Below are 11,021 nucleotides of genomic sequence, written 5' to 3'. Positions count from 1 at the left end.
AGTGAATCGGTAAAAATGAACGAGTTATTTTTTTAAGTTAAAATGTCTAATTTTATGATGAAAAAGCAATTCGTAAAGCTGCGTCAAACTTATTTTTATGACTGAAACACTTTATTCTTTTTTGTGTGTGTATACATGCATTTTAAGCATAATTTGGATATTTGAGAAGATCAGCTGTGACCAATTGACCGATTAAAGCGACGGCTCAGTCGAAAAGAAAATGATCTCATCGTTTATTCACCATCATGTCGTTCCAAACCCAAATGACTTTCTTCCACGGAACATAAACGAGGATATTCTGCATAAATTAAGTCACTCTTGGCTCGAGATACACAAACTATCAGTCTGTGAGAACGAACGTCTTGACAGCTTCTGCTCACCGGATGATTTTTACTGGAATATCCAGAGCAGATGAGAAGCAACGTTTCCACAGAAAGAAAATATAAGAGGTGGATTAACATGAGGGTGAAGACCAGAGATATTATAGGTGAGAAAAATTTTTTAAATAAAATTTTATATAATAATATAGAAAATTATATAGAAAATTTGTATTATATATATATATATATATATATATATATATATATATATATATATATATATATATATATATATATATATATATATATAAAATAAAAACTAACTTTTAATTTTAGATTTTTATTTTGTTTTAATGCACTAAAATACCTTAAACTTAATGTTACAAAAAATAATAATAAAAATAAATAAAACACTAATTAATATATATATATATATATATATATATATATATATGATACTAATGATACTAATATAAGCATATGCCAATTTAGCTTTAAAATATCTATTTGTATATTTGCTGTTTTCAAATATTTCATGATTAAATTAGATATATGAATGTTTGACAATATTTACTTATCGTGTGCACATCAAATATTATTATGGGTTTTACAGAATACAATAAATAATAAAAAAAACGTGTCATTTTATTACAATAAAATTAAGTGCTACAAATCACATCTTTTTGTTTCTTTTAGCCCAGAACAAATACTTCAAATAAGACATTATTGGAAAATATTGAACAATGCAAAAAAATCACGGCGGTATTTAAAGAATTAATAAAAATAAATCCGAAAAAATTAGAAATTAAAGCGAAACTAAAGCTGCCGGTGTGTGGATCAAATCAAAATGTGTGCATTTTTTTTATGTTTTCGTCATTGATATTAATTGCATTACAGAATTCAATTTAAAAATAATAAATCACAGCGTGTTTCAGAAAACTTTGTTTACTGAACTCACTAAAATTTTTGAAGAAATTTAAAGCTAACATTGCCCTTTATACTGTATGATATTCTTTCTCTGTATATATTTAATATTTATTATATTTCCAATCATACTGCATGGATCTAAGGCCGAAGACTCTATTATAATCGTACTTAGCTACTGGAAATGACTCCGTTCTGGTAAAGAGTAATGTGGTAAAATTGCATTTATCGCTCCGAGGAGGACCGAACGGGTTCAGATTCAGCCCTGCTTCAAACAGGAAAAGACACAGGAAGTAGAACATGCACCATCGCCCACGGCAACCCTCCAAGGCCTCGCGGGTATCAGTAGGAGAGCGCCGTGTCCATGCAGAGATTTGCAAAAAGTGTGCGACCGACACAGAAAACACACCCATAGAAGACAAAGATGTGTGTGTGTGTGTGTCTGTGTGTGTGTGTGTGTGTGTGTGTGTGTGTGTGTGTGTGTTCAGACTGACGGCACGTGGCATGATAATCTGGGCTCAGACACTAATGAGGGCACATCAACACTCACCGAAGACACAGACGACGGCAGGCCAGAAGGAACCTTCCGGATCTTCTTGGGCAGTGGATCTAAAAGCACAGCATTATTAGAGAGACCTCAAAGCTGATTTACACTTAAGGTGATTCTTGATCGACGAGCCGATGCAAAACACCTTGTGCTTTTTTTAAAACCACGCACTACATAAACCCTCGACACGATGCTGATCACTGTGCATCGAGATTCATTCAGAACTGAAGCCGCATTTAAGGCTTGCCAAATAAATACAAACACACGAGAACACCTCTGAATCAAATCATTCGAAAAAGCGAACAATTTTAATAAAGTCTTGAAATAAAAGCTTATATTATATCTTATATTTATATATACACAAACAAATGCATTTATGCATTTAAGAAAAATATATTCTGTTTATATTTTAAATAAATATATCCCATATAAAACGTAAGAATATATAAGTGTGTATATTCACAATATAAATATACACAGTACACAATCTAAACAAAAACTTATTTTGAATGTTTAACGATAAATAGTTTGATAGCACTATTTAAAATATATAACACTTAAAAAAAAACAAACATTAAAATAAACATTAAAATAAAATATAAAAATGTATATATAATATATATATATATATATATATATATATATATATATATATATATATATATATATATATATATAAAAAAATATTATTAAATAATATTAAATACACGGAAAACAGGGAAATAGAACTGAAACACTGAAATCCAATCATAGATTCATTTCTATGAAGATGAATTTAACAACAACCTTATTTCATTCCACAATGAATTCAATAATATTACACTTTTATCCATTTTATCTAATACTAAAAAAAAACTAATATTCATCAATAGTTGTTCTAGTCATACAGTGGGGGAAAGAAAAAAACTAAAATAAAAATAAAAACTTATACACTAAGCCAGTAAATCATTGCACTTAATGGACGTCTCGATTGATTTTAATGCGATCGTAGAGTTTGGCGGTCATTACACAAACACTTCTAGTAAAGCGTGTCTCACCGATGCTGGAGTCGGCGACCCTCCGGCGGTGAGGACTGTAGAACTGAGACGGGACCTTCATTCCCGGAGGAGAAAGACCATCGTTAATATCAGCGGGCAAGAGCTGCGGCTAAACACGGGAAAAACAGTTCAGCGAGCGCAGACCGAAGCGCTAAACTCCTCAACTACTTAAAAACAGTGCTTTACCTGAGTGACGGGGTACCCTCTTTCAGACTTCCCTGCAAAAGACACAAGAAACTCTTACTTTCCTCATTACACGCCGGGAGCCTGTTTTTGTTTACATTTTTGTGCTGCTGAGAAATGTGGAAACGCACCGAACACGTCAACATGAACTTGTGCATTCACGGCCCATTTAACTTGTGATGTTTGACGAGAAAAAGGCAAGAATAGATTTCAGACATCTGGAATCGGTTGAGTAAAGGCAGTCTAGGTCGCCTCTGAATACGGTAACAGAGCTATAAAACTAGGTGCTAGTTCACTTTTAATTAAATGATGCTTACGGTTTTAGTTTTTTTAGTGAATTTAATCGCTATAAAATATATAGAAGCTAAAATTTCAGAAAGGTGCCATTCTCAAATGTTGCGGAATTTAACCTTAAGTGCTAAATTAATTAACTAACTTAAAATAAAAACAAAAATAAATGGATTAAAAATAAATAAATTATATATATATATATATATATATATATATATATATATATATATATATATATATATATATATATATATATATATATATATATATATATATATATATATAATACCTATATACATAAAAACTAGACGTACAAAAAAAAATACCAAAACTAAAATTAAAAAATAATAAATCAATAAAAAATTTAAATTTTATATATAAATATATATAAATATATATATATATATATATATATATATATATATATATATTATATATATATATATATATATATATATATACTGTGTATTTTATATTTACATAAACATTATTTTCGATGCAATCTTTTGACAGCACTAATTCATATTTTATATATGCACACACACACACACACACACACTTGTATTAATTAAAATATCACTGAAATACTTTTCCAATCTTTATACATTTTTTTAAGTTTAATATACATACAGCTATCTATATATTAATTGAGCAGTGTGTAACAGTTACTAGTAAACTATCCCTACATGAAATATGAATGAGCGTGTCGGAGGGGGAGCGTGGTTGGTGTTTTATTCATTGACTGATAAAGACGGGCCGAGGTTTGCTGGACTCCATCTGTCCGTGTGTGACCTCGGCCGGCTGAGGTGCAGCGTTTACGGCTTTAAGACTGGGCACGAACAACAAATCGGCCCATTATAAATGCCTAAGTGGTAATTAGTTCAAAAGCAAACCCCCACCCGGCCGCAAAGCCCAGAGCGGGCCGGTCAGGCGCGTGGATTAACCCCCTCCAAATCCCAGCGTGACCCAAACCCGCTCAGGACAGCAGGAGGAGCCCGGTCTGTGTGCTCATGTGTGGATAAACTTCAGAGACGGAAATCGGGTCAGATTCTGAAAGTGCGGCGTATCGCTGACAAACCACAACAAAGAAAGCGACCCTCGTATGCGATCGAGGATTATAACGGTTATGCGGACAGCCGCCTTGCTCCGCCGGGGATGGTCGTGCGCGGACTTACCGTCGATCTCTAGGTTGTACATGCCGTCGTGTTCGGGGTAGTGAGGGCCGTCTCCGTACAGCTGACACAAAAAACGAACGATAAACACATTAGAAATTCACCGTCGGCAAGTAATTACATCATGAAACATCAACATTAAAAGAAAGCTAACAACATATTCTGAACCTAAACATCCTGGAATCATTTACTGGAAACACAGTTATTTTATTTTAATTTATAATATAAATTATGCACGTTTAAATGACCAATACATTTTTTTAAATTTTAATATTTTCTTTATTAAACTTAAATTCACGTTTTGTAAATTATATTTCAGTGCAAAAAAGGTGTTTAAAATATATTTACAATTGCTTAAACTTGCTTATTCTTATAATACACAGCTATATATTTATATTAAAATATAGGTAATTTATATTTATTTTCATAAGTCTTAAATTTTTTATTAATACATTCCACACTAAAATAAATAAATAAATATATATATATATATATATATATATATATATATATATATATATATATATATATATATATATATATATAATAAATATTTTACGTAAGTGTATTAAAACTAACTCTAACACTACATTTTAAGTTATATTTATATGCTGTCATTAAATCGAGTTTTCTCACACATTATTTACACATTTACATGCATATTTATATCATATATATTTAAATATAGAAACTCTTTTTCTTAAATATATACATACGCAAAATGTAAACTAATTTATTTTGGATGCAATTTTGGACAGCGCCTATATTCATTTATAACATTTAATGTTCCCGTTCAAAGAGAAACGTCGGCGCCTCGACTAAAATTACAGCCTGCTCGTTTATGAGCAAAATAGGTCACGGAGAGAACAGGACATCATTCACACGCGTGACGCTCATGAACTCCGACAGGTGAGGGATCAGCTCTAAACAGGGCAGGTAAACACGAGCATCCCTAACAATGGCCGGCTAATCTCAGCCACTGACCAACTGACCTACAAACACGCGTCTGCTGACCTTCCCGTCTACCGCCGCTGCGCTATAAACAAACCCTCACAAATCACACGCGAGACACCCTGGAGCGGACTAGATATCGGCTCGCTTCCTTCGGGGATTAAGGTCTGACGGGAAGACTCTCACAAACCCGGCTTCGCTCGTGTCTGCGTGTCATCAGAGTCTGATTGTGACGGAGTGAATGTACAGGTGTGTGTGTGTGTGTGTGTGTGTGTGTGTGTGTGTGTGTGTGTGTGTCGTACCCGAGCGCCAAACGCTGGACTGTTCGCTTCTCCTGAAGCCCAAGAGCCGGAGCCACTTCTTTCATCCAAACCTGAAAAACAAACGATCATCATGAACGCATAGAACTAGACACCAATTTGACATTATAACTGCAATCCCTTTTATTTCTACACTGATGCTCAAAAACAAGATTTTTGCTCACAAAGGCTGCATTTGATAAATTCTAAAATATTATTACCATTCAAAACGACAATTTTCTATCCAAAAATATTGCATAATGCAATTTATTTCAATGGCCAAATCTGCATTTTTCAGCATCATTACTCCATTCTTCAGAGTCACATGATCCTTCAGAAATCATAATAATATACTGATGTACTGCACAAGTAACATTTCTGATTATAATAATAATAATAATAATAATAATAATAACAGTTGTTCTGCACAATATTCTTGTGTAAACTGTGATACATTTATTTTTAGAATTTAAAAATAATTAATTCTAATAATAATAATAATAATAATAATAATAATAAAAAATAGGAAAAAATAGCATTTATAATATAATTCATAATGCAATTAATTTCTACGACCAAATCTGAATTTTCAGCATCATTACTGATCCTTCAGAAATCATTCTAATATGATAATTAATTTTTTTTTAACTGTGGAAGTGTATTTTGGTAACACTTTGTAATTCGCTAACATTAGATCATGTTTAAATTAACACGCTACACTTTATTAAAGGTAGTTAAAAACACAGTCGTTCACTGTTAAGTAGTTCATAGTAGTTTACAGTGCATTAACGTGTGAAATCAATAATGCGTTAATAAATGCTCATGTTAACTAACGAACCTCACAGCAAAGTCACCAGTATTTTTAAAACGCATCTACGTGATCTCCAACGAAATGCAGCACGCGTCAACGAACAACATTCATGCACTTCAGAAAAGATATGCGTGCAACAGAATATTAAATGTTTGCGCAAAACTGAAAGCCGCCCCTCACGCACAGCTAGCGAACGAACGAGCCTCAAACGAAGCCCCTCGTATTCGGACGCGTGATGCGAAAGGCTTCGAAACCGCAAATGTCAAGAAAAAAAAAAAAAAAAAAAAAAAAAGGCGCTGGAAAGAGACGCAGAACGGAAGAATTTTAAAGATCGACGGCGCAGAAATTTCCCGAAAAGCGTCTCCCCCTTTTAACGCTCTGGAGAGAAGCAGCTTAATTGTGTGCCGATTTGCATAATTGTGCATATTAATGAGGCCCCGGCTTATGAATATTCATAATTTTTGTTTTGTTGTCTAATTAAAAAGGGGGAAGGGGGGCGATCTTGACAGCGCCGGCGACGGAGCGGAACAGAAGTACAGCGGACGAGTGAATTACGACTCCTGAGCCACCGGCGTGACAAACACGATCCGAGGAGGAGGAAGAGGAGGAGGAGGAAGGGGTCTCGGGCTTGTGTCAGCACATTCAGCTACACACCGAGGGACCACGAGCGCCCTGCCTAGTGCACACTCCACCGGCCGAGCAGAACCAGCAAAACAGGAAGAATTATTCAAGCGCCGCCGGAGCGAGCCGCTCTCTGAACACAATGAGGACGGAAACCCATCACGAGCTGCGCTTTTAACAATGACTGGACTTCCCGCGGCCCGCCGAAGAAAACGGTTTCAGGAACAGAGCCGAGACGCAAAGATAGCTGAGGAAGCAAATGGTAATGGAGGCTAAATTTGAGATTGACCACGATTGTCAGAACAGCCACAAATAATACAATATTTCATTCATTCATACACACACACACTATATATATACACACACACACACTTACACACACACTATATATATACACACTTACACACACACTTACACACACACTATATATATACACTTACACACACACACACACTATATATATACACTTACACACACACACTATATATACACACTTACACACACACACTATATATATACACACTTACACACACACACACACACACACTATATATATACACACTTACACACACACTATATATATACACACTTACACACACACACTATATATATATATACACACTTACACACACACACACACTACATATATATATATATATATACACACACACACACTCACACACACATATATATACACACTTACACACACACACACACTTACACACACACATATACACACTTATACACACACTTATACACACACTTACACACACACACACACACTATATATATATACATATACACATACATATATATATATATATATATATACACACACACACACATATATATATACACACTTACACACACACACACACATATACATATATACACACTTATACACACACACACACACACATATATACATATATGTACACACACACATATATACATATATGTACACACACACTATATACACACACACACACATACATACACACACACATTTAAACACACACACACACACATATTTATACACACACACACACACTATTTACACACACACACACACACACATTTACATACACACACATACACACATACATACATATATATATATATATATATATATATATATATATATATATATATATATATATATATATATATATATATATACATACTATATATACACACACACACACACACACACACACACAAAAGACACACACACATTAAATTATTTATTATTTATTTATTATTTAAACAAACAAAAGACAGGCAGCTGAATATCAATATCATTATTAATTATTTATTAGATTAACTTTAAGCAAACCTTTTTAAATGTAACAATACAAAAGCAGGTGGTTAAATATCAAAGTCACAATTAATTGCACCACAAAATAAATGTTATTGTTTACAATGAGTGTCTGTACTGTGTGTGTATTACATGGAGGGATATAGATATATACACATACAGACATATATACACACACACACACACACACACACTATATATATATACACATATGTAAACTTGCTTGGTTTCACACAAAACACATGTAGTTCAATATCAATATTGGCTAATACTCATTAAAACAAATAATTATTAATATACCTAACCGTATATAAAAATTAACTATAAAGTTTAGCACATGGTAAACAGTGACAGTTAAAAATAAATGCGCTATTAAATTATTAAACTAATCCAAATCCAACCTGAAACAAAGACAGGCAGCTGAATATCAATAATTTAATTAAGTTTTATTAAATTAAATTATTACATTAACTGATTCAATGCTCAATGAAAAAAAGGTAGTTAAATATCAAAGTTACAATTAATTGCATGCATATATATATATATATATATATATATATATATATATATATATATATATGTAAAATAGTAATAAAAATATTCTACTAAATAAAATAACTTTAAACAAGTATATCCCTATATAGGATGCTGCCTATGTAGGCAATGAAAGGCAAGGGAGCTCACTAACTTTAGGTACTGATTGAGGCCTTGTTGACATCGGTGTACCGAAAAAAAACGAGCAAGTCATTAGATTTCAATAAAACCGTGACGAACAGATGAATCATCCGCAACGAGGCCGAGAGTGCGTTTCAATACAAGCACGGTACGGTCAGTTTGGATCCCGATCACGAGCGTTTGAGGGAAAGGGAAGCGAGACGGGTATTTACAGCGATCCGTGGCGGGAGGGAGAGAAAGACAGAGATGAGAGACAGCTAATACTGTGAAACACGGCGCCAGAAACAACAGGAGGGTGATGACATATCAGCACAGTATGAAAAAAAACTCAAAAATAGAGGTGATCCATATTCATAAGCGCGCTGAATATTCACTCCAATTAACAGAACTGATTAGTGGGTGGAAAAGTGAGAAATTCATTCAGAAAAAAAAAGGCCCCTTACCTCTCCAGATGGCCATAAAAATCTCTTTACATTAAAAGCGAGCGGCTGGAGTTATGAGACATTCCCCTCCGCACCTGAACAAACAAAACTTTGCTCCGCGGGCCCAATAAAAAGCGTCTGCTGCGTGTTCGGGCGTCGGATGACTCCAGCGGATCCGCGGAGGCCAGAGACCTCTCCGAATCACAAGAGCGCTTTATGTGCGCCGCAAACAGGTAGAGAGCCATTTCAGAAGGAACGAGTCCAAGCGGCCGAACAAATCAGATCAAAGTTTAGGAATTATGTGGTGTTATGTTTGCCTAAGGCCCGGCTCCGCTCGCTCGCATTAAAACAGGTCGGATGCTTACGTGCAACTTGTTAGGAAAGGAAAAGCGGCGTCTGCGGAAAGACGGGAAACAGGTGATTTCTTTCAACCTGAGGAACTATTTTAACCAAAATTTATTATAATAATAATAATAATAATAATAATAATAATATATAATATATTATATATATATATATATATATATATATATATATATATATATATATATATATATATATATATATATATATATATATATATATATATAATAATAATATATATAAATTTATTTATTTATAATTATATAATTATTTATTATACTATACTTTATTAAGTTATTTATGAAACTTAAGCAATGCCAAGATTAAATAAAAAAATATATTTTTGCATTTCACATTTATTTGATTATCACAGTTTTAATTTTATTGTTTAAAAAAACTTTTGATTATATTGACTTTTGATTATATTTGTTTTAAATAATTAAATAATTAATAAAATTAAATAAAGCTGTTGTTGAAAAATTATTAGTAAAAGAAAATTACTTCAACTATTAATCTAGAAAAATTAAGACGGGACTTTTAGAAGAAAAAAAAAAAACATTACAACAAAAGATTTTTAAATGCATGTCTCTAAGCAAGTGTAAATTAAAATCATAAAATGTGAAATTTAAATAAATCACTGATAAATCTAAATAAAAAAGCACTCACTAAATAGAGACAAACCCTCTTATTAAATATTAAAATATGAAATGGTTTTGTTTACCTGCATGTCATGTGACCATTAACCAATAGCAGATAATCATGACCTAGTGAAAACATTTCAAGAAACTACTTTTTCGGGGAACTTTAAGTCATATTTTAGGTCAACAGGTTCAGCTGACAAAAACATTTAACTAGAAGGACTTAAACCGATATAAACAAGGACTTTAAAGCACGTAAAGTGGAACGAGAAAAAACCCTATGCATTTTTGCGACGCGCGAGCTTCCTGACGCCCGTTTCCAGACGTTAGCATTTTAAAAGCCTTCAGTTGCCCCCGTTTTGGCAAAAAAATAAAAACACCAATTTCAACAGAAAACACGGGTTTTGGCCAAGCGTTTTTGGGGGCTTTCAAGGGTGGTTCACCCAAAA

The 11,021-nt window shown here is 33.1% G+C and overlaps 1 protein-coding gene across 5 annotated transcripts in view; it reads right to left on the bottom strand.

Moving 5' to 3' along the window:
* tcf3a (transcription factor 3a) overlaps nucleotides 1-11,021 on the bottom strand; it is a 39,531-nt gene that overhangs the window by 20,540 nt on the left and 7,970 nt on the right. For 4 of the 5 annotated variants that reach the window (XM_043264291.1, XM_043264274.1, XM_043264283.1 and 1 more), the window contains exons 4-8: nucleotides 5,728-5,798; nucleotides 4,478-4,538; nucleotides 3,015-3,046; nucleotides 2,829-2,937; nucleotides 1,795-1,853 (exon numbers count right to left, since the gene is read on the bottom strand). In XM_043264291.1, coding sequence (XP_043120226.1) covers nucleotides 1,795-1,853; nucleotides 2,829-2,937; nucleotides 3,015-3,046; nucleotides 4,478-4,538; nucleotides 5,728-5,798 — 332 coding nt within the window. The remainder of the gene's footprint in view (nucleotides 1-1,794; nucleotides 1,854-2,828; nucleotides 2,938-3,014; nucleotides 3,047-4,477; nucleotides 4,539-5,727; nucleotides 5,799-11,021) is intronic. The other variant, XM_043264295.1, reaches the window with a different exon arrangement.

Source organism: Puntigrus tetrazona, chromosome 2 (assembly GCF_018831695.1).
Source record: "Puntigrus tetrazona isolate hp1 chromosome 2, ASM1883169v1, whole genome shotgun sequence".
NCBI classification, from domain to species: Eukaryota; Metazoa; Chordata; class Actinopteri; order Cypriniformes; family Cyprinidae; genus Puntigrus; species Puntigrus tetrazona.
The sequence above is the reverse complement of the archived record's forward strand: the minus strand, read 5'-3'. Positions and strand labels throughout refer to the sequence as shown.